General features: G+C 42.0%; 1 protein-coding gene across 6 annotated transcripts in view; it reads right to left on the minus strand.

Moving 5' to 3' along the window:
* The window catches only part of nbeal1 (neurobeachin-like 1), a 272,851-nt gene that overhangs the window by 152,447 nt on the left and 94,960 nt on the right, over nucleotides 1-25,444 (minus strand). For all 6 annotated transcript variants that reach the window (XM_078551460.1, XM_078551459.1, XM_078551456.1 and 3 more), the window contains exons 4-6: nucleotides 23,830-23,911; nucleotides 22,862-22,989; nucleotides 16,481-16,563 (exon numbers count right to left, since the gene is read on the minus strand). In XM_078551460.1, coding sequence (XP_078407586.1) covers nucleotides 16,481-16,563; nucleotides 22,862-22,989; nucleotides 23,830-23,911 — 293 coding nt within the window. The remainder of the gene's footprint in view (nucleotides 1-16,480; nucleotides 16,564-22,861; nucleotides 22,990-23,829; nucleotides 23,912-25,444) is intronic.

Below are 25,444 nucleotides of genomic sequence, written 5' to 3' on the forward strand. Positions count from 1 at the left end.
CAACCACATTCCTCATTGTGATGCAAGTTCAAAGAGTTTCAGAGTAACAGTTGTTCTCAGATCAGCTACAGTGACTTTGGAATTTTGCTTTTTATACCCATGAGTCACACTGACTTGATTAGTGCATGTCAGCTAAACAATTAGTCATTCCAGTTTACATCATCCCGAAGGACACAGCTCTTTTTCATAGGGTAGAATCTATAATCATTCATTCTAAACAAATAAATGATTAACACCAGCATGTACGTGCTTATGGGGTTATGAAGGGAGACATTTTTTCTTAAACCAGGCTGCCTCAATCATTTCCTTGCCGGAAGATTGCTTTAAAACAGATTATTCTAACAAAAGCAAAGCTCCAAACAAGTTTTCCATTTATGCAAATTTTTGGAATAAAATTTGAATCAAAAATAATATACACATATTAGAACAATGCTATTTCCAAAATCTACTGCAGTAAACAGTCATAACTTAAGTTTCCACGACGCCACATTCAGATTCAGCGCTGATGCTGTCAAATGGTCTCAGCATGGATTCTGGACCAGATCTATGGTCACATTGAGTAAAGTCAATCTGCATACTTGTACTCCCAGGTTCTTGACACCTGCCGCCTGTCCCATCTATCGAGTTCTCCCTCATTTCCCAATACAGCACCATTTGTTTTAGAAGAGCATTCAACACATTTTTAAAAATGCATAAAAATTCCACGATACAATTTATATTTCTTGCTAACAGTTCAACTTACTGGTATCACACAAAGGCTATTCCCAATTAAGAGTGGGGGGGAGGGAAAGAGGATATTCTTCCAGACATGAGAAAGCAAACCAGCAGTGGGAAACTGGGTGAGGTATTTCTGTAACACATTACATGAGTAGGACCTTGGCTGTATCTGAATCAGCCCATAACTGAGACCTACCTCAGTGATAGCTCAAAACTTTCAGATACCAATTTGCACAATTAGTCATTCCAATTTCAAGGTCAATTCCCAAACCAATCCATATAATTTTCACTGATACGTGACCACTGAAAAGCGCGGAAAGAGAGGGGAGGGGCCATTAAAGAGTGCGGAGAGAGATGAGAAGTCATTAAAGAGTGTGAGAAGGAAAAGAGCATGAGAGGGAAAAGAGCGCAGAGAACAGCTGATTGGTGAATGGGATTGATGAGTATTTCTAGCCTTTAAAATAAAAGTAAGGTCTTTAGTTTGCGTTTAGGTCTTGTCATTTTTTTCTCTTGTTCTTAAAAATAGCTTGTTTGGTATAAGGTCCATACTGGTGTAAAAAAAATTAATTACAATAAAGTGTAAAGAGCTGGGGATTCTTCAAGTGTAAAAGCAGGGATACTAGAGTAATTAATTAATAAATTAAATACAATAGAGGTGGCAGGATGGCGCCAAGGTGATCCAGAGTGAACACATCTGTAGTAAGTGTTTGCAGCTCGAGGAACTTTGGATGCAAGTTAAGGAGCTGGAGTCCGAGATGCAGACATTGTGCCACATCAGGGAGGGGGAAAGTTACCTGGACACTTTGCTTCAGGAGGCGGTCACACCCCTCAGATTAGGTAATTCAAATTTGGTCTGTGATCAGGAACAGGAGGGTGTGACTGCAGGTGAAGCAGGTATGTGGGCTGTAGAGAGGGCTTTAAACTAAATAGAGTGGGGGGGGCGGGGGGTGCTGGTTCTGGAGAGGGGATACGTATGCTTACAAAGCAAAAGGATATGGCAGCATTGCAGGGCAGCTATTTAGGTAATGATACCTAGAGTGTAACAGGAAGGGACAGAATGCACAAACATAAAAAAACAGCAGCGAATAGTGTCAAAGTGGGGGGAAAAATGGTAAAAAGGCAAAATTAATGGCTCTTTACCTAATGCCCATAGTATTCAGAACAAAATAAATGAATTAATGGCACAAATAGAGGTTTATGGGTATGATCTCATAGCCATTATGGAGACATGGTTACAAGGAGGTCAAAGTTGGGAACTAAATATTCGAGCGTATGTGACTTTTCAAAAGGACAGGCAGGAAGGAAAGGGTAGTGCGGTAGCTTTGTTCATGTGAGATGGAATAATTACGATAGCAAGAAATAATCTTGGATCGGAAGATGTAGAGTCCATAAGGGTGGAGGCAAGAAATAACAAGGGGAAGAAGACACTGGTGGGAGAAATCTATAGGCACCCTAACAGTAGCTATACTGTAGGACAGAGAATAAATCAGGAGATAATGAGGGCATGTAAAATAGGCAGTACATTAATCATGGGTGACTTTAATCTTCATGTAGATTGGGAAAATCAAATTGGCAGAGGTAGACACAAGCAAGAATTCATAGAGTGTATTCGGGACAGTTTGCTAGAACAATATGTTGCAGATCTAACCAAGGATCAAGCTATTTTGGATCTGGTAATGTGTAATGAGGCAGGTTTAATAAATGATCTCAGAGTAAAAGATCCCCTCGAAAACAGTGACCATAAAATGGTTGAATTTAGCATTCAGTTTGAGACTGAGAAACTTGGGTCAGAAACAACTGTGCTAAACGTAAATAAGAGTAATTACAATGGAATAAGGGCAGAGTTAGCTGGAGTGGACTGGGAAAGGGGTTTCACAGAAAAGACGGTTGATGAACAATGGCAAACATTTAAGAAAATAGTTCATGATTCACAACAAAGATATATCCCAATGAGGAAGGAGGATTCTAGGAAGGGGATAAACCAACCAAGGAAGTTAAGGATAGTATCAAATTGAAAGAAAAAACATACAATGTGGCAAGGATTAGTGGTAAGCCAGAGGACTGGGAAAGTTTTAAAAAACCAACAAAAGATGACCAAAAAATAATAAAGAGGGAGAAAATAAACTTTGAGGGTAAACTAGCAAGTAATATAAAAACAGACAGTAAGAGCTTCTTTAAATATATAAAAAGGGAGAGAGAGGTCAAAGTGAGCATAGGCCCCTTGGAGAATGAGGCTGGGGAAATAATAATGGGGAACCAGGAAATGGCAGGGGAGTTGAATAACTTCTTTGCATCAGTCTTCATGGTAGAGGACACTAACAGCATTCCAAAATTACTAAATAATCAAGGGGAAAAATAGGGGGAGGAAATGGATACAATAACCATTACTAGAGAGAAAGTACTAGGGAAACTAATGGGACTAAAGGTCGATAAGCCCCCTGGACCTGATGGGTGGCATCCTAGGATATTGAAGGAAGTAGCTACATAGATAGTGGATACACTGGTAGTAATCCTCCAAGGATCCTTAGATTCTTGAAATGTCCCAGAAGATTGGAAAACTTCCAATGTAAAGCCCTTATTCAAAAAGGGAGGGAGACAAAGGACAGTTAACTATAGGCCAGTTAGCTGAACATTCATCATTGGGAAAATGTTAGAGTCTAATATAAAGGATGTAACAGCAGAGCATTTAGAAATGCATAATATAATCAAGCAGACTCAGCATGGTTTCATGAAGGGGAAATCATGCCCGATAAATTTATTAGAATTCTTTGAGGAGGTAACAAGCAGGATAGATAAAGGAGAACCAGTAGATGTAATATATTTGGATTTCCAAAAGGCATTCGATAAGGTTGTCCACATAAGGCTGCTTAATAACATAAGAGCCCATGGTGTTGGAGGTTGTATATTAGCATGGATAGAGGATTGGCTAACTAATAGAAGACAGAGGGATAAGGAGGGCATTTTCAGGATGGCAACCTGTAACTAGTGGAGTGCCACAGGGATCAATGCTGGGGCCACAGTTATTTACAATATATATTAATGACTTGGATGAGGGAAGTAAATGTTCTATAGCCAAGTTTACGGATGACACAAAAATAAGTGGGAAGGCAAGTGGTGAGGATGACACAAGGAGTCTACAGAGGGATATAGACAGGTTAAGTGAGTGGGCAAAAACTTAGCAGATGGAACATAATGTGGGAAAACATGAAGTTATGCACTTTGGCAGGAAGAATAGAGGAGCTGAATATTATTTAAATGGAGAAAGACTGCAGAAAGCTGCAGCATGGAGGGATTTGGGCGTCCTCGTGCATGAATCCCAAAAAGCTAACATATGAGTTCAACAGGTAATAGGGAAGGCAAATGGAACGTCGGCCTTTATTTCAAAGGAAATGGAGTATAAAACTAGGGAAGCCTTGCTAAAACTATACAAGGCACTAGTTAGACCACACCTAGAATACTGTGAATAGTTTTGGTCCCCTTATCTAAGGAAAGATATACTGGCATTGGAGGCAGTCCAGAGAAGGTTCACTAGGTTGATCCCTGGTATGAAGGGATTTTCTTATGAGGAGAGATTGAGTAGGTTGGGCCTGTACTCACTGGAGTTTAGAAGAATAAAAGGTGACCTTATTGAAATGTATTAGATTCTTAGGGGGCTTGACAGGGTAGATGCTGAGAGGTTGTTTCCCCTTGTGGGAGAGTCTAGGACCAGAGGACATAATCTCAGAATAAGGAGTCTCCCATTTAAGACAGAGATGAGGAGGAATTTCTTCTCTCAGAGGGTAGTGAATCTGTGGAATTCGTTACCACAGAGGGCTGTAGAGGATGGGTCGTTAAGTATATTCAAGGCTCTGTAAGGGAGTCAAGGGTAATGGGGAAAAGGCAGGAAAGTGGAGTTGAGGATTACCAGATCAGCCATGATCTCACTGAATGGCGGAGTGGCCTTGATGGGCCGAATGGCTTGTTTCCACTCCTACGTCTTATGGTCCAAGGTACTTAGCACAGTCTATCGTAAACACCATAATAATACCCTGATAGGGTAATCCCAGGGAGCAAGTCCTTCACCTCTAGCCCATGTCTCACTGAAAAAATCCGTTATTGGGATCTGGGCATCGCTAGCATTTATTGCCCATCCCTAGTTATCCTTGAGGTGATAGTGGTGAGCTGCAGTCCATGTGGTGAAGGTACTGCTACGATGCTACTGGCTAACATCCTATTTAAGTCCTGGAGTGGCAAAGATTCTCTATGCTGTTCTGAGCCAATTGCTGCCTCTGACTGCACCATGAATGCAAAAGAAATTACATATTTCGAAGGCCTTAAATTGAATGGAATTTTTCTAATTTCATAACAACTCATGTGTCATGACGCAGGGCTGCAAGTGGAGGTTATCAATTTGGTTCTTTCAGAGTGGCTACTTATATCAGGAATCCTACCAAACAGGCTCTACTTTGCAACCCAGGGTACGTCTTCTTTCAAGAGGAGGATAATGTCGACCATCGTAAATCTCACATAACAAACCTTTTATCCTCCATGCATGTCCAACATATCTCAGCTGATCTCTCCAGCACTTCTTAGGCAGACAGGTGTACAATGCATTCATATTAGAGGTTCTGCAGCTATAAACTGAAAGATATTATTAACTGTGGTTAATGCTATTGCCCTGGCTGTGTATGCCCTTGCAACTCAATAAGATGACTTCAGCCTACAGGAATGGCAGGCTGGAAGGAAAGTTGGATTAAAACAAGATTTATCCTGCTGTCTTCTCTTAAGCAGGGGCTCTACATCTGTGGTATGTTTTGCGATGTGCCTGCCCTAGGGTCAGGCTCGAGTACGGACTTGATTCCCAGATCCAGTGAGATGAGTATGCTGCGAACAAGTTTACAAAGTCTAGCAAGGAATATAAATTGCACTGTAAAATACTTGGGCATTTTTTTTTTAAAGTGTGTTGTTTGCTCTCCCAAATCAAATGCTGGAAAAGGCACTCTATTGAGGAACGAAGGAAAACATAATATATGGGGCAATAGATCGGTGCCAAGAGCCTGAGAACATGCGAAAAGCTCATTAAAAATTCCATGTTGCCATACATCTGATCAAATGGGACTGGGACTGCTCATGCTTAGAATGCAAACCAACACTACACACACCCACATACATTTCTTGCACAATTTTAATTATTTTTCTTAACCATAATACAGATCTAATATTCTCACTGATCAAACCACCTAAATATGTAAACGCAATCACACTTACTAATCTTGCAACCATGCAGATGGAATACTATTATATTAGCCAAGCTAAGCTTCAAACCATTTCTTCATTTTGTAGGGAATTTATAAGAGGCTGTATCTGCAATGGAATAAGGACAGCGGAAGATAACACGCGCAGTTACATACGGAAATACAGAGGTCTGTCAGTGATTCCCCATTTCTCCACCAGGTGCCTTGTTCAAGTGCTTGCAGATAGAAATCAATTAGAAATCACTGAACTGATGTCAACTTCCACTCTTTAATGCCATGGTTCTTGCTGTAAAATGCCTTGAAAAAGTTAGGGCTTATTGAATGAGGTGTAACTGAGTTGACAAAGGCATGGTAAGTCCTATTTACTGTTGAACAACCTCTCTGACCCAGAAAAGCTTATTTTATGTTTTTAGAGTGTTAAATTTCTTCATTCCAGGATTTAAAAATCCATAGACTTTTAAAATAAGAATTATTTTTATAAAGTTTGTTTATATTTCAGGCTGCACCTTAATCTTATGTGTTATGTCCCAATCTTTTCTTCACTCTCTGAAAAATTATTAAAAAACGAATGATAAGGTCTGCTTGTAACTTCCCAATTTGCTTTCTAAGAATTCTGAAATGTGATGAGCTACCTAACCTGCTTGATGGCATCACTGTTTCTTAACACCATAAATCCATTATAGATAGCGCCAGAATGAAATTAACTTCAAAGAAGGTGAAATCCACGCCCCAGTGCTTGCTAGTTCTTTGCGGGCAGCTTACTTTGAGATCAGCAGAGGGCAAAGTCACCCCGTCACAGATTGCGAAATGCAGAACAGTGAAATCAATGACCACTTAAGCTATTTTGGTGGTGTTGGTCAAGGAAGGACCGTTATCCAGTAGATCAGGAGAATTTCCTGCTCTTCATCAAATAGTGCTGATGCTCATTGAATGTCCATCCAAACAGTCAAGTCTCAGTTCAACAATGTTTGAACGTGGCACTTCCTCTGTATTACACTGAACTATCACCCAGATTATGGTCTGAAGTGGAATTGGAAACCACAACCACCTGTCTCAGAGGTAAGAGTGCTGCCAAATGAATCAAAACAATAAACAGACCAAACAAGGATGCAAATGGAGACTAGTCACGACACTCATATCCACTCAAATTTGAGACTGCAAAGGTCATTTTATCTAGGATTATCAGCCAAAGAACATTCTGTCCCATGTGCTGTGATTCCAGACGTGAGGGGCAGTCTTCACACCTGTATCTTAAATGTTTTATTCTGTAAAATAAGGAGACCTGCATTTTGCCTATTGCAATTATTTGTATACTTAGGTGTTCACAATTGTGCTACCCTTTTATACTTTATATTTTAAACTTTATTTTTATTTTAATGATTGTCTATAACTATGAGTTGTAATTACTTGCTTTGTTTGTATCACCATCACAAATCAGCACTTACTGTCATGATGATTTTTCAATAAACCATCTCTCTATTTTTTTATGCGTTCTGTAGAAAGCACAATCACAAAATTGTGTGATCACCCATGGAGACCTCATTTTCAATTCTCAGATTGTGCTGATTGAGCTGATCTCAGCCACTGTGGTGGTCTGGGCTAGAGAAGTAAACTTGTTTCCTCATTCTATCTCAGTTATTTTAATCGTCACTCAGCCACTTTCACTGCTCTAGCCACCGCAAAGTAGACGTTTATGCCAATGTCAGGATAAAGTTCAGCCATGTATTGGGCTTGAATAGCCTGCCACCAGTCAGTCTACACTTGCATACAAAACATAATTGTTTGTCCTTGAGCCTGTAGAACTGTAGCCTGTCGATAAACCAACGGTTTCTAAGAAGCCAAAAAATTGAAAGTGCATCAGAAAAAGGGAGGTGGGGTGCTGGACAAATTGGGATATGCAATGTAGCACCTTTTCTTTTGTAGCCCATCTAACCCCTCGAGTGCCCAACAGGAAAACTTGTTCAGCAGCACCATTATAAGATAAAAGCAAAGAACTGCGGATGCTGGAAATCCAAAACAAAAGCAAAAACAAAAATACCTGGAAAAACTCAGCAGGTCTGGCAGCATCGGCGGAGAGGAGCACAGTTGACGTTTCGAGTCCTCATGACCCTTCAACAGAACTAAGTAAAAATAGGAAAGGGATGAAATATAAGCTGGTTTAAGGGAGGGGGGCGGTTGGGACAAGAAGAGCTAGGTAAAGGGCCAGTGATAGGTGGAGATAACCAAAAGATGTCACAGACAAAAGGACAAAGAGGTGTTGAAGGTGGTGATATTATCTAAAGGAATGTGCTAATTAAGGGTAGAAAGCAGGACAAACAAGGTACAGATAGCTCCACCCATGGTGGTTGACTGGGCCCTCAACCGTGTCCGGCCCATCTCCCGTGCATCCGCCCTCACACCTTCTCCTCCCTCCCAGAAACATGATAGGGTCCCCCTTGTCCTCACTTATCACCCCACCAGCCTCCGCATTCAAAGGATCATCCTCCGCCATTTCCGCCAACTCCAGCATGATGCCACCACCAAACACATCTTCCCTTCACCCCCCCTGGTAGCATTCTGTAGGGAGCGTTCCCTCTATGACACCCTGGTCCACTCCTCCATCACCTCCTATTCCTCAACCCCCTCCCACGGCACCTTCCCATGCAACCGCAGAAGATGCAACACCTGCCCCTTCACTTCCCCTCTCCTCACTGTCCAAGGACCCAAACACTCTTTTTAAGTGAAGCAGCATTTCACTTGCACTTCCCTCAACTTAGTCTACTGCATTCGTTGCTCCCAATGCGGTTTTCTCTACATTGGAGAGATCAAACGCAGACTGGGTGACCGCTTTGCAGAACACCTTCGGAATGTCCGCAAGTATTACCCAGACCTCCCTGTCGCTTGCTATTTCAACACTCCACCCCGCTCTCATGCTCACACGTCCGTCCTTGGCTTGCTGCATTGTTCCAGTGAAGCTCAATGCAAACTGGAGGAACAGCACCTCATCTTCCGACTAGGTACTTTATAGCCTTCCGGACTGAATATTGAGTTCAACAATTTTAGATCTTGTACTCTCTCCTCCATCCCCACCCCCGTTCCATTTTTCCCCCCTCCTTTTTGTTTTTTCCAATAATTTATATAGATTTTTCTTTTCCCACCTATTTCCACTATTTTTAAATGTATTTCCATCCATTGTTTTATCTCTACCTTTTAGCCTTTTTAGATTCCTTCACCCCACCCCACCCCCACTAGAGCTATCTGTACCTTGTTTGTCCTGCTTTCTACCCTTAATTAGCACATTCCTTTAGATAATATCGCCACCTTCAACACCTCTTTGTCCTTTTGTCTGTGACATCTTTTGGTTATCTCCACCTATCACTGGCCCTCTATCCAGCTCTACCTGTCCCACCCACCCCCTTTAAACCAGCTTATATTTCACCCCTTTTCTATTTTTACTTAGTTCTGTTGAAGGGTCATGAGGACTCGAAACGTCAACTGCGCTCTTCTCCACCGATGCTGCCAGACCTGCTGAGTTTTTCCAGGTACTTTTGTTTTTGCACCATTATAAGTGTAGTTATTGAACACTCATTGAACAGTTGGAAATTATCTTGTGATCATTTACATAGCTGCAGCTTTTGCTGCCTTCAGACAAGAACAGCTTCGACAAACAGCTCGACACACTGGGGCACTTATCGCCATAGTAATTATCTCAACTGGTTCTCAAGCTTTGAATACAAAAGGCCCATTTGTGTTGGGCCATGCACTTAGTCAGCTATCTGATATGTCAAATACCAGCAGTAGGTGCCAAAGTCTCAAAGGCTTAAAAAAACAGAAAGCATTTCAATCTCTGATTAGCTGATTCCAAATTTGTATGGTACCAAAGGGGATCTAATGTGCAATTCCACTGGGGTGACCAGCAGATAAGCAAATATTTTTGTTTAACGAAAACAAAAAACTCAATAGACCGGATTCCAGACAAGGAAACTGCCCTTATTTACCTATTTATATAAAATATACACAATAAATAGAAATCTTGTCGTTCAGCTTTTTCCATTATTTGCTTTCACTCTTTCATTTGTCTACTGGTCTGTGATTGCTATTTTTGCCACACTATTTTTAGAAATTACGTCACCTTGTTAGGTTATTATTCCTTTCATTACATTTCAATTTACCATGCTCATAATTTACCTGCCTTAATGCACTATTTCAATTTAGTTCCGATTTGCTTTTTAATGTTACACAGCACTTCAAGGCGAATGTGGCTTTGTCTTCGAGTACTACATAATGGAGTAGGCATTTTTTGCTTTCACTTCTCAGCTTTATTCCCTGCTCTCTTCTTCTGACAACAATCACTCACGTTAAGGTACAGTCCAATGCTGCACAACTGTGGCACCTGGCTCAAGTGGATGTTCGCTCAGACACTGTCAATGGGCTATTTAATTAAAGGGACATCACAGCAGAGCCTGATGCTGTGCTTTCTTCATCCAACATCCACCCAGATGCATTTTTTCAGCAGTGATTAGAAGCAGGAATTTTGGCTGGCCTGTGATCTCTCCATGCCCTAGAGGCAATGCTGTTAGCTCTATTGTATCCATCACTTTCCCTGGACCAACATACTGTCCCATCTTTAACTATCATAGCACTGCATAACACACAATAGCTGCCTTCAGGGAAGTATCAGAAGGAATGAAAGATGTGCGTGCATTTACATAGTGCCTTTCACAACCTCAGGACACCCCAAAGTGCTTTGCAGCCAAAGTGCTTTGACGTATAGGCACTCTTGCTAAGTAGGGAATATAGCAGCCAAATTGTGCACTGCAAGGTCCCACAAGCTGTAGCATTATAATGACGAGGTAGTTTTTTTAAGTGATTTTAGTTGAGGGATAAATATTGGCCAGTACACTAGGCAGAATTCCACTGTTCTTTTTCAAAATGGTGCAATGGGCTCTTTTACATCCACCTCAGGGGCCTGGATTTAACATCTCACTCAACAGATGGTACTTCCAACAATGCAGCCCTCTCTAAGCATCGTGCTGGAAGTGTCAGTCTAGATTTTTGTGCTTAAGTCTCTGGAGTGGGGCTTGAAGCCACAACCTTGTGACTCAGAGACAACCAACTGAGTAATGGCGGCCATTATGGGCTTTCATCACAATAAACAGTCAACTCACTTGGGATATTAAAATAGCTTTAAGGCAACAATATAGCTTCGGGCACTATTTCTTTATCTCTAGAGTTAATCACCTTTTCAACATTATGCAGATTTTGTACCATTGACTCTTCAACTACTATTTCTGGCTACTGCGAATCCAGAATCAACAACACAATTCAAAGATCAGAACTACAAATGTTCAAAAGCATCTTTTCCCATTTCTCGCCTTGGGGTTAATAAAATCTGCACCCAAGCACCCCATATTTTTAAAGGGGTAAGGTGCTTTAAACTGGCTGGCTGATGACACAGGCACAAAGGGACAGCAGGATGCCATTTAGCCCCTCAAGCCTGTTCTGCCATTCAATGAGATCGTGGCTGATCTGGGACCTAACTCCATATACCCACCTTTACCCCATATCCCTCAATACCTTTGGATAACTGAAATATCAAATTTAAAATCAACAACTGATGCAGTATCAATTGCTACTTGCAGATGAGAGTTCCAAACTTCTAGCAGTCTGGGTGTGTGGAAGTGTTTCTTAACTTCACTCCTGAAAGGCCTGGCTCTAAGTTTAGAAGACTAGGCCCCCCAAGTCCTAGGTCAGCGTTCTCCATTGCAAGGCCCACGAGCCATTGGCGGCTCCCATTGATGCTAAGTGTCCTCCTTATCAATTTTAAACCCTTTTAATGGCTAAGTTTCCTCCTCTGTCACCATGGCCTGGGCAGCATCTGCCTCATAGGTAAAGACAGATGCAAAGTGTTCATTTAACAACTCAGCCATGTCTCTTGCCTCTGTGTAAATCCCCTTTTTGGTCCCTAATAGGCCCTACTCCTCCTTTTACCACCCTTTTACTATTGATGTGCTTATAGAATACTTCAGGATTTCCTTTTATGTTAGCTGCCAGTCTTTGTTCATAATCCCTCTTTGCTTCTCTTATTTGCTTTTTCACATCCCTTCTGAAGCTTCTGTATTCAGCTTGGTTCTCAATTATATTTGCTACCTGACACCTGTTGTAAGCACAATTTTTCTTCTTTAACTTAATTTCTCTCTCCTTTGTCACCCAGGGAGCTCTGGATTTGTTTGTCCAGCCTTTCCCTTTTGAGGGAACATAGCTTGACTGTGCCCAAACCATCTCCTGTTTTAAGGTAGCCTATTGTTCAGCTACTGTTTTTCCCACCAACCTTTGGTTCCAGTTTATCCAGCCCAGCTCCGTTCTTGCCCCATTGAAGTCCACTCTCTGCCAATTGATTATTCCTACTCTGGATTGACCAATGTCATTTTCTACAGTCATCCTAAACCTTATGATACAATGATCACGGTCCCCTAAATGTTCCCCAATGTCACTTGATCTACTTGGCCCACCTCATTCCCGAGAACCAGGTCTAGCAGTACCTCCTTTCTTGTTGGACTGGACACATACTGCTGTAGGAAATTCTCCTGAACACAATCTAGGAACGCTTGTCCCTCACTGCTCCTTACACTACCACTATCCCAGTCTATATATGGGTAATTAAAGTTCCCCATTATAACTACTCTATGATGTTTATACCTCTCTAATTTCCTTGCAGATTTGTTCCTCTAGATCCTTCCCACTAGCTGGTGATCTATATATTACACCGAGCAATGTAATTGTATCCTTCTTATTCCTTAGCTCTAGCCGAATTGATTCTGTCCTTGAATCCTCTGACACATCCTCTTTCTCCAGTCTTGCAATACTCTCCTTAACCAAAAACGTCACCTCACCTCCTTTTTCCCTTTCTTATCTTTTCTGAACACCTTGTAACCAGGAATATTTAGCACCCAGATCTGCCCTTCCTTAAGCCAGGTCTCCATTATCGCCACAATATCATAATTCCGCAAGGCAAATCTGTGCCTGTAACTCCCCAATTTTATTAACTTTACTCCGTGCATTCACATACATGCAGTGTAACCCTGATTTAGACTTCATTACTTGCTCCCTTACTCCGACTCCATCTATTAACTTACTATTCTCTATTTTAGTGCTATCTGCCTCTCCCAGCATTTCGTTCACCCTGGTGTTACTTTCTAATATTCTCTCCTGGTTCCCACACCCCTGCTGAGTTAGCTTAAACCCTCCCCAACAGCACTAGCAAAACAACCCGCAAGGGTCTCCGCCTGGCTCTATTCAGATGCAACCTGTCCAGCTTGTGCAGGTGCCACCTCCCCCAGAGCCAGTCCCAGTGTCCCAGGAATCTAAAGCCCTCCCTCCTGCGCCATCTTTCCAGCCACGCATTCATCTGTCTTATCTTCTTATTTCTGTACTCACTTGTATGTGGCACTGGGAGTAATCCGGAGGTTACTACTTTAGAGGTCCTGTTTGCTAACTTTCTACCTAGCTCCCTAAATTGCGATTGCAGGACCACATTCCCCCTTCCTACCTATGTCGTTAGTACCAGTGTGGACCACGACCTCTGGCCGTTCGCCGTCCTCCACAAGACGTTCTGTGACCCGAGCACCAGGGAGGCAACAAGCCAGCCTGGAGTCATGTTGACAGCTGCAGAAACACCTGTTTGCTCCCCTAACTAAAGAATCCCCTATCAGTGCTGCCCTTCCACTCTCCTTCCTCCCCTCCTGTACAGCTAGGCCACCTGTGGTGCCACGGGCTTGGCTCTTGCTGCACTCCTCCAAGGACCCATCGCCCTCACTGATATCTAGAATGGAAAACCAATTAGTGAGTGGGGCCTCTGGGGACTCCTGCACTATCTGCCTGTATCTCTTGGGCTGCCTGGTGGTCACCAATTACCTATCTGCCTGCTTGACCCTAAATTGCAGTGTGACCACCTCTCTGAATGTACAATCCACGTAGTTCTCTGCCTCACAGATGCCTCAAGTGACTCCAGACGCTGCTCAAGCTCTGAAATGCAGAGCTCAAGCTTGTGCAGCCGGTGACACTTCCTGCACATGGGCTCGTCTGGGTTATGAGAAGTGTCAAAGACTCCCCACATGCCACAGGACGGGCATTCTGCTTGGCTGAGCTGTCCTGCCATGCCTTAGCCTTTAACATTTAAATCACTAATCGCCGTTTTACCGCCCGAGCTCCCGCCGTTTTGTCTCCCGAGCTCCCGCTGTTTTGTCTCCCGAGCTCCCGTCGTTTCGTCTCCCGAGCTCCCGCCGTTTCGTCTCCCGAGCTCCCGCCGTTTCGTCTCCCGAGCTCCCGCCGTTTCGTCTCCCGAGCTCCCGCCGTTTTGTCTCCCGAGCTCCCGCCGTTTCGTCTCCCGAGCTCCCGCCGTTTTGCCGCCCGAGCTCCCGCCGTTTCGTCTCCCGAGCTCCCGCCGTTTTACCGCCCGAGCTCCCGCCGTTTTGTCTCCCGAGCTCCCGCCGTTTTGTCTCCCGAGCTCCCGCCATTTTGTCTCCCAAGCACTCGCAACAAAATCTCTTGCAATATCTTGCAAACTTTGGTCTAATCAGTCCTTAGTCCTCTAATTCCAGAAATACAACTTACTTTGTGAAATCTCTCCTGGTAATCTAATCCTTGGAGATGAGTATCATTCTAGCAAATCTAGGCTACACTCCCTCCAAAGCCAAGGTACCCTTGTTGTACCCAGAAATTGAACACCGTACTCCAAGTGTGGTCTCACCAGGGCTGTTGTTGCTGTAGCATGACCTCTACCCCCTTGCCTTCTAGTCCTTGAGAAAAAAAGGCCAACGTTCCATTAGCCTTTTTGATTATTTTCTGTACCTGCCAATAACATTTCCATGATCTACGTACGTGAACCCCAAAGTCTCTTTGAACCTCTACTGCTTCTAGCTTTTCACTTTAATAAGTACTCATTACATCCAAACCTCACACTTGCCCACAATGGCATATTGACAAGACCAAAGCTATTGTCTTCAATCCCCACTACAAACGTTGTTCCCCAGCTACTTGCTCCATTCCGCACCCTCTGCTGGCCATCCACTGAGTTTTATCCCTGCTTCTCTGGTGTTTGCCACTCTGCTCCTGACAGTCTCTGCTGCTGCTGATTGTTGTGCCCTGTAAAAAATTGCCATTGTGCTTTGTCTGATAGGCTGTCGAGGTCTGTTTACCTCAACACCCACTTCGACCTTGCAATCAATTCTTACTTTCATCAAATTCTGAAGTTCCCACTATGTTCATGATGCAATCTGTGGTTACACTGTAGTTGAGGAGCAGGAGGCACAGGAGGTTCTTTCCCTTTCTTGTGGGGAGGGGGCAGAGGGAGGAGTGTTGGTGGTGGGGATTACAAGGAGCTTAATGACATCCCCAAGGTTTGGTTTTGGGAAGTACATTACTATAAACCACTACTAAGACAATTACATCTCGAAATCATTCCTGAATTTCTACAGGAAACAGATTAGTGTATCTCCAGTTTTCATCCCTATTCAAAGATTAATTTTATAACAAATGCCTTTCCCTTTAGCTCTTCTGGATACTTATTCAGTTTATATATAACCACAAGGCCTTCACATTAATATTGCCCACTGTAAACAGACACATTTAATCCCCTCCTACAAAAGTTAGTGATCATAATCTACTGCATTACTCATTTGGTCATGCAACCAAGCCTGTTTATTTATATAACCTATGTTCTTAGTTTAGATAAAGATAAATGGTATTTCTGCAATTATTCTTTCATGGGATGTGGGTGTCACTGGCAAGGCCAGCATTTGTTGCCTGTCCTTAACTGCCCTTGAGCCGAGTGGCTTGTTACGCCATTTCAGAAGGGAGTTAAGAGTCAAGCACATCGCTGTGGGCCTGGAGTCACATGTAGGCCAGACAGGTAAGGATGGCAGATTTCCTTCCCAATAGGGACATTAGTGAACCAGATGGGTTTTTACAACCATTGATGATAGTTTCATGGTCACCATTACTGCGACTAGCTCCACATTCCAGGTTAATTAATTAAATTTAAATTCCGCCAGCTGCTATGGTAGGATTTAAACCCATGTGCTCGGAGCATTAGCCTGGGCCTCTGAATTACTAGTGACATTACCAATACACCACCGTCTCCCCACTGAGACTGACATCCTTAAGTCACTTGCCCACAAGATCTTAAAAGCTGCTTTTCTGGCGCTCAATTGGAATAATGCATTTCTGTGCCCAACACCGTTCACATCTGTCATTCCCCACAGTGAGTTCCTGATATCAACAAGGTGCTTCCCTACAAAAAGAGGGGAATATAAAGCTACTCAGTCAATCCTCAGACTAAGGAACAATTCACAGAGACCCATGATTCCTTCGATTGCTCCATCGTACCATCACTGTTTGGCCAGAAAATAACACAACGCCATCTGTAGATGGGATTACAGTTATTTTGGGATGAGGAGCGAAGTGTAGGGGGCACGGTCATAAGACATCAGGGGAAAATAATTTAACAGATACAAACTAAACAGCGCAAAAATGAAATGCAGCATACTTACGGTAAAAGAAAGGGATGAACTCCACAGTTAGACAGGCTGCTTTATACTTCTGTCTGCTCTTCTCCACTGCACTGACTACTTCACTAGAAAAGGACAAGAGGGAGTGTTACAATTAGTAACAAGCTCAAAAGGAATGCTGAGATTAAGAAGCTCTGCTGGAGTAACGATGGCTGTTCTGCAATTTGTCTCAGTTTTCCCGAATGAGGAAGGGTAGATAGAACATGTTACAATTCCCATGCCTGATTGCCACCCACTAATTCTCTCTTGTGAAATGAGTGGATTGACAGGACTGAGCTGAAATGCAATTCTTTCAATCAGTTGAACTGCCCAGTTGCTCAAAGCATGGACATTTGGGAAGGTACCATTTGGTCGCTGCCACCTTTGGAACCATATCCCAGAGTAAAACAGTGCACGCAGTGTGGAAGGGGAAGAGCTGGGCAAATCCATCAAGATAATGTATGTTACAATAAAGTGTTAAGGGCTCCAGAAATACATCATTACGTACGGGAGCTAAGGTGGAGGGCATAACCGCATATTTTACATGATGCCTAAGGCAATAGAGAATGCTGGACTGCTATTACAAGTCACTAATATAGTTAAGGGACTCAAATGATTTCAAAACAAAAACATCAGCCATTTATGTTATCTTTTGAACTTTCAAGAGTAACAGTGAACATTTTATATAAATTGCCTTTTTGTGATCAACGTTTTTGTGCCCAGTTCTTCCAAGGGCTCTCATTTGTTGCCAGTTAATTTTGGACAATGAAATGCCAAATCAAATTAGAACCATGGAATCGTAGAGCACAGAAGGTGGCCTTTCAGCCCATCATGCCCTTGCTAGCTCTCTGAAACATCTCCCAATTAGCTCGATGCTCACTGTTCAAGGGAGTCAATCAGTTTAGTTCTGAAATATGGGCTGCTGAGCAGTGTTTAAACTCATTTCACTTCTGACCGGGTAGGTACTTCATTGGTCTGAGTCAGATTCAAACACGCTGCTAACCTACTGCAGTAGCTTGTCGCCAATTAAATTTTAAAATGTGCAGCTGAAAAGCAAGCAAGAAGTACTTTGATGCCAAGAAGAAACAGATTGTGGCATTCACTCTAAGACTCCCAGCTGCAGATCACAATCGTCAAGAACTGAGAAATGATTTTCTCACATCAGGTCACAATTAACACGCATAATAAAAAAAATCTTAACAAAGGCACATCAGACACAATTTAATTGGTCAAAAATTAGAACCAGCCAAAAGATGGAACAAGTACAACAGAAAAGTTTGCTGGAGCTCAGTCAGTGTATTTTCAGGCCAAAAATTACTTTTATTCCTTTGTTAATGACAGGAAAAAAAATTCCCTGCAAGTGTTTAATTAGGCATCACTTCAATAAAATGACAGCTGAACATCACCAGATAAGTTGCCTTGCCAGTGTCCAAGGTTGACTCTTAATATGTCAGTACTGTTGTTTCTAAAAACATTTTTTGTGGTTTGCTTTCATGAACAAATAGGTTCAGTTAAGGTTATTCAGAGCCATCCAGCCCACTCTCGGTAAAAGCAGATCTCTCTGGATCCATTCCTTCACCTTGGAAACAAGACCAGATCTATTTGAACCCATTCATTTTCTCGTTAGCAACAAAACAAGATCTCTCTGGATCCAGCTGCTCCTTTTCACAATCAAATCAGATTCATTTATGATGTCATGTGGGGATGGGGTGCAAAAGGATGGTACCATTTTTAAAAATGTATAGAAATTTGAAAAGTAAAGGACAAACACTTCCCTTTCGAATTAACTCATTTAACTCCAAGCTCAAATGATAATTTATCCACACAAGATCATAGGATTGTGCCTGCAATGAGTACTTCCAGCACATAAAGAACTATAATCACAGGTACTCATGTGAGACCCAACTTTGGTAACTGTTACTTAAAATACATGTTTGTCATTTCTAATTCAGCAAATCGCACATGACACCTCAAACAATGAGTATATTTGGATTATAGACCACAGATGTGTTCATGTTTCACAGACTGCAATTTGACTGCCATTAGTGCACATAATAAAAGAGCTTTAAACATCCTGAGCACAAATGTTAGGCAACGTACAATTATAATGTGGCATAGCTGAACACCCCAGAGCAATTTGCATTTGGCCCTATAAAGAGTTCATAATGAGGCTGACAACTGGCCACTTCTCCCCCTAACAAAATCATTTACAGAAGAAACAATGAACACCATGCTGCACAATTATAATACAGAAGATAAGAAATATATTTTAATTGGATGCAATGTTTAAACCATACACTCCAGCTGAAGTCAATTAGATCTTTTGCGATTCAACTGAAAACCTCACTTCCTAAATTAAGCAGAATCTACCACTTGTAAAAACCAAAGCCAACAATTTGCACACAAGAGGTAATAGAGGGTTGTTGATGCATTTGGTTCTGACGTACTTCAGAATCCACTGGAAGAAATAATTCAATGAAATCAGTCTCAATCTTCACGCTTGTTGGCAAGTTTCATGTGTTTATGCAGAAAACTGTAAGCTGCACAACTTTCACACATGCAGAAGTTGCCTCTCCCACTATTGCTGCAGAAAAGGATTTCATTCTAATGTTCCAGTGCATTTACATAGAATCCTAGCCTACAACACAGAAGGCCATGGGGCCCACCACACCTGCTGCTGGCTCTTTGAAAGAGCCTTCCAATTTAGCCCCAAACCCCTGCATTTTTCTCCCTCGGGATGGACAACAAATGCTGGCCTTGTCAGTGATGCCCACATCCCATGAAAGAATGAAGAAAATCTTGAAAATCATTCCTTTTAAAGTGCATGTCTACCTTGCCTTTTAAAAATTTCTATGGAATCTGATTCCCCCACCCACCCCTCCCCCAAACAATTTCAGGTACTACATTTCAGATGTTAACAATACTGTGTGTGAAGAAATTTCTCCTTATTTCCCCTCCAGTATCTTTGCCAATTATTTTAAATCTGTGACCTATTGTTACTGACCCCACTTGCTAGAGGAAACAGTTTCTCCCTTTCCAGCTCAGTAAAAACCCCCTCATAATTTTGAATACCTCTATTTGGTTTCCCCTTAACCTTGCCTGCTGTAAGAACAACCCCAGCTTCTCCAATCTCTCCGCTTTACCGAATTCCATCATCCTTGGTGGAACCTCTCCAGGACATCCACTAAAGTGCAGTGCCCAGAACTGAACACAATACTCCAGCTGAGGTCGAACTAGGGTTTTGTAAAAATCCAGCATGACTTCTGTATTTTTGCATTCAATTGTGCTTTTTGCAAAGCCAAGAACCCCACAGGCTTTACTAACTGCCTTCTCAACTTGCCCTGTCACCTTCAATGATTTTTGACCCCCTCTTAAAATAGCACTATTTAGATAATACTGCCTCTCCATGTAGCTACTCCCAAAGTTCATCACTTCACACTTACCCACATTGAAATTGTCTTATGTATCAACCATGTGTCTATCCATTTCACCAGCCTATCTATGTCCTCCTGAGGTCTGCAACTATCTTGCTCATATTTACAACGTTGCCAAGTTTTGTATCATTCGCAAACTTTAAAATTGCGCAATGGTTTTAATACCAACTCTTGGGATACCCCACTGCTCACTTCTCTTCAATGAGAATGTGTTTACCACTACTCTCTGCCTCTTACCTCTTAGCCAATTTCATACCCAAGTTACCACCAGCCCTTTAATACTATCAGCTATTTTGCAAATAAGAAAAAAAGTCTTTTGATTTCTACAACACTATTTTCACCAACCAGCTCCAAATTCAATAGGGTTACTTAGGCAAGATTTCCCTTTAACAAATAACAAACAAGATAACAGCAGTGCCTTAATAACACTTGCTTCATCAGGTGAGAACTAGCTTTGTCTTCAATAATGGTCTCGAGTGGCCAAAACATTGACATCAGATTGACTGGCCTGTATCTACCCAGCTTTATCAATGCACCCTTTTTAGAGCAGGGGTGTCACAGTTGGAATCTTCCAGTTCTTTGGCACCACTACAATATCCAAGGTGCATCAAATGTCTTCTTTAAGTCACTTGAACAGAAATTATCTGAGCTGTTATTTAATCACGGATTCCACATTTAATTCAATTTCAACCTATGATACTTGCTCATCTATCTACTTCTCATATTTTAACTTGCATCAAGTCCCATTCAACTCCCACCTCCACTCACTGACCTACATTGGCTCCCAGATCACCAATGCCACAAATTTAAAATTCTCCTCCTTGTGTTCAAATCACTCCATGGCTTTGCCCATCCCTGTTTCTAACCTCCTCCAACGCTCTGGGAACTCTGTGACGACCCATTCTGGGCTCATGAACATCTCTGATTTTCCTCACCTCACCATCAAAAACATCACTATGTTTTCAGGTATCTAGCAGCTAAGCTCTGGAATTCTCTTTTCAAACCTCTCCGCCTCTCTTTCCTCCTATAAGGCATTCATTAAGCCTACCTATTTTACCAAGCTTTTAAGTCATCTGCCCTAATACCTCCTTAAATGGCTCATTGTTAAATTACTTCTTACATTTTGCTACCTAAAAGGCTCTATATATTTCAAGTTGCTATTGTTGTTGCTAGAAACATTCACAATCAGTGTGATCTGAAATCAGTGCCAGGCAAATATAACACAGCACTTGAGGTTGCCCTTCAAATTTGTTCTGGGTGCTGGCAACAGAAAATGCCATGTGTGGCATCTGGACGACACAACTGAGCTCCAATCTATTCATTTGGAAGAGCGTATTATGTAAAAATATTATAAACTGTTACTTGGCTTGATGAAGCTAAAAGCCCACATCAAATATTCAACACTTTGCCAACACCAGAACCATTTTTATGTTGAGGGAGGACTCTGAAGGCCTCTTTACTGTAATGAATTAAACACATTACAAGCCAGAATTTGCTGTCAAAGTAATGAGGCAGCAAATGCCCCTCACAGTTAATCTTGCACAAAACCTCATGTGAGGGCAGATGAGAGGCTAAATGCGAATATGCAAAATATGTGAATATGCATCCAGGCTGTGCCATTCCACCATAAGCTTTGCCAAAACAGTATTTTATTGCCTGTCTCACCATTGAATGCCATGATATGAACTAACCCTGCGTAGACATTTAGGGCTAGTAACTCACAGCGTAAGCATCCTTTTAATGACATGGCAACTTCATTACTACTGCCAGTCAAGCTCTCTGACACTGAAAATTAAGCTATAACAAATGTAGTCTCATTCCTACAGGTTTTGAATTTTTCAGGGAGATATCAAAATTTAAATTTAGCACTTTTTTCTTACTTTCCCTTGCAGGTTGAGTCAGTAGTTAGGAAGGCAAATGCAATGTTGGCATTTATTTCAAGAGGACTAGAATATAAAAGCAGGGATGTGCTGCTGAGGCTTTATAAGGCTCTGCTCAGACCACATTTAGAATATTGTGAGCAATTTTGGGCCCCGTATCTCAGGAAGGATGTGCTGGCCCTGGAGAGGGTCCAGAGGAGGTTCAAGAGAATGATCCCAGGAATGAAAGGCTTAACATATGAGGAACGTTTGAGGACTCTGGGTCTATACTCGATGAAGTTTAGAAGGATGAGGGGGAATCTGATTGAAACTTACAGAATACTGAAAGGTCTGGATAGAGTGGACACGGGGAAGATGTTTCCATTAGTAGGAGAGATTAGGACCCGAGGGCACAGCCTCAGAGTAAAGGGAAGGCCTTTTAGAACAGAGTTGAGGAGAAACTTCTTTAGCCAGAGAGTGGTGAATCTATGGAATTCATTGCCACAGAAGGCTGTGGAGGCCAGGTCATTGAGTGTATTTAAGACCAAGATAGATAAGTTCTTGATTGGTATGGGGATCAAAGGTTACGGGAAGCAGGCGGGAGACTGGGGTTGAGAAACTTATCAGCCATGATTGAATAGCGGAGCAGACTCGATGGGCTGAATGGCCTAATTTCTGCTCCTATGTCTTATGGTCTTAAGGAATATCCTTTGTCCATACCACCGAAAACCAAAACCATCCAAAAACAGAATGTTTTTTTTGAACGGCTATGCAGTTAATTTGTATGTTAATAAAGCAATGTATTACAGGTCTAATAAGTGTCAACAGGTAATGAGTAAGGTATGTGAGGTGACAAATGGAGAAACAACCTAGTATTTGTAGACTATAGCTTGCCTAGACTTAGGCTATTGTAATGTAAGTAGGCCCAGGCCTGCCATATGTACGGTAGATCCGAAAACTGAAAATATCTGAAAACCAAAACGCAATCAGCCCAAGGGTTTCGGATAAAGGACACTCGACCTGTAATCAATTTTTTGAAAAAAATTTCATCTTAGCTTTGTCTGTTTATTTTGGTGTCTTGATCCACTTACCCAGCTGCTCTCTGTCTCCAGTTTCGATACGGGTCATACAGGCTCTCACAAAAGGTAAGCGCATGTCTTGCAAAGTCTTCAGCTGGAGTTAGGTCTGCCATTTCTTTTTCTTTGGTCTTGCTTTTTAACTTACAATAGAAGAAAATTAAGGAAATGTCAAACACAGCATGTAGCCATGGTTTAAAAGAACCTCCAATCAAAACAGAAAATGCCGGAAATGCTCAGCAGACCCTTCATCAACGACTATCAACCAGAAACGTTAACTCTGTTTCTCTCTCCACAGATGCTGCCTGATCTGCTGAGTAATTCCAGCATTCTCCTTTTTTTTATTTCAGATTCCCAGCATTTTGCTTGTGTTCAAAGAACTTCCAATTCCACTGGATGAGCATTTTGTTTGTTTACAGCTCTTATGGACATTGCAACACAGTAAAGAGCTTCACCAAGCATTAGCTGTCAGACATCTGTCTTTTCAAGTCCAGCATGTGCTTATTTAATTGAACAAAATGATTCACCGTTCTGTCCCCATCCAATAGGAATTTATAAATCTAGATGGAGTTTTTTAAATTTTCTTTTAAGCATGGTTTGCCTCCAATAATTGGTTATTTCACTCCTCAGGTTCCACATTAAACAATTCTCTCTTTGTCATATTTGTCTCCCAATACGAGTATCCCTCAGAAAAGTTTAACTTTGAGTATTCCTGCACAGTCAGAGTCATTCCAGCACACAAGGCAGCAATTCAGCCTATTGAGTCCAGCATTTTTCCTGCCTTTTGAGAAGTCTATCAGAAGTGGAACATTAACAAAAATGTTTACGTCTGTAGCAAATTAATCTGAAAGGCTACCTTGCTAATAAACTACACTTTTGTCTTAACATACAAAGAGCTGCCTTGTTGTAGGGCGATGGAGCTGTTTACAGCTCAGAATTCATTGTGAAACTGGCTGAAATGTAAATCTTTTATCACCACTTACCTGCTGAATGTAGACTGTAGCCATAGTAATAACATGATTGATATAGGAGCAGGTTCCAATCTCTTCAACATTAGCCAAATTCCTGGGAAACAAAGGGAATGATTCAATTTATAATTCACATTGCTCAAAGAAAGTTCAAACAAAGGAGAATCAATCAAAAGTTACCCATGAGCAATAGGGAACTAAGCCTAAGGCTAAAATACTGCATTATCCAATGGATCAATGAGTTTATCTGGTGCAAAGTTACAGCCATGCTGATTAGAAAATGTCCATTTTAGCCTCAAATTTAAAATACTCATCTGTGTGTTTTGCTTTATGGTGTTGTCCCCTCCAGGCTCGATCCTCCTCCAGCCACACAACCGTTCAGGAACTCTGCCCTCCTTTAATTCTGGTCTCAATTGCATCCCCCGCTTCCCTTGTCCCATCATGAGAAGCTTTGTCTTCAGCTGCCGAGACCCAAAGCTCTGGATTATCTTCCAAAGCCTCATCATCTCTCTCTCTCTCCACCTTCAAGATGATCCTTAAAACAACACACCTCTGACCAAGCATTTTTGGTCACCAGTGCAAATAGATCTTTATTTGGATCTGTGTCAAATTTTGTCGGATAATGCTCCTGTGAAGCACCTTGGGGGCATATGGCTACATTGAAGGCGCCATATAAATCCAAACTGTTGTTGTAGGATGGTTCCTGATTCTTTGTACAACAAGCTAACTAATACCAGCCAGGGCAGTGATAGGTGCACTGCAATTGGCAAGCTAAAGAGTTGGGATGGAGGGAAAGAAAGAAAAATTAAAATGCCCAGGCCTCTGATTGCTTTGCAGTTAGCCTTTCCCTTTCATGTATAGGGCACTGGTTGAGGACAGGATGAAGCTCAGCTGCTGTGTCTCCACAGTCCAGCAGACTGCCAAGACTGCAGTCAAGATTCTTGTGTGGATAACGCCCATTTGGGAATGCAGAAATGAGCAAATTACAAAAGTGCCACTGTTTCCCGGAGCACAGCACTATGAGGGGAGAGAAAAAAAACAAAGTAACTTTTCCTTCAGCATCATTTATAAATGCTGAACAGGGTTTCACTGTCCACTGGGATATTCTACTTTAAGGGCAATAGCATCATTCAATAGGCACATGGTATTCTTACAGAGCCAAAATGCTGCGGATACTGGAAATCTGAAGTAAACTGAGGTATTTGATAGAAGTATTCAAAACCATGTGGGTTCTGGACAGAGTGGATAGGCAAAAACTGTTCCCACTTGTGAAAGGATCAAGAATGAGAGGGCACAGGTTTAAAGTAATTGGCAAAAGAAGCAAAACCAACATGAAAAAATCTTCTTCACGCAGGAAATGCACTGCCTGAGAGTATGGTGGAGGCAGGTTCAATCAAGGCATTCAAATTGGAATTAGACTGCTATCTGAAAAGGAAGCTATGCGGAGAAGGCAGGAGAATGGCACAAAGTCAATTGCTCATTCAGAGGACCAGCGCAGACACGATGGGCCTGCTTCTGCGCTGCAAAAATTCTGTGAAAAACAAAAAAGGCTGGAACACTCAAATGTGTCTGGCAGCATCTGTGGAGAGCAACAGAGTTAACGCTTCAGGTCTGTGACCATTCACCAGAA

This window comes from Cetorhinus maximus, chromosome 11 (assembly GCF_964194155.1).
Source record: "Cetorhinus maximus chromosome 11, sCetMax3.hap1.1, whole genome shotgun sequence".
Lineage (NCBI taxonomy): Eukaryota > Metazoa > Chordata > Chondrichthyes > Lamniformes > Cetorhinidae > Cetorhinus > Cetorhinus maximus.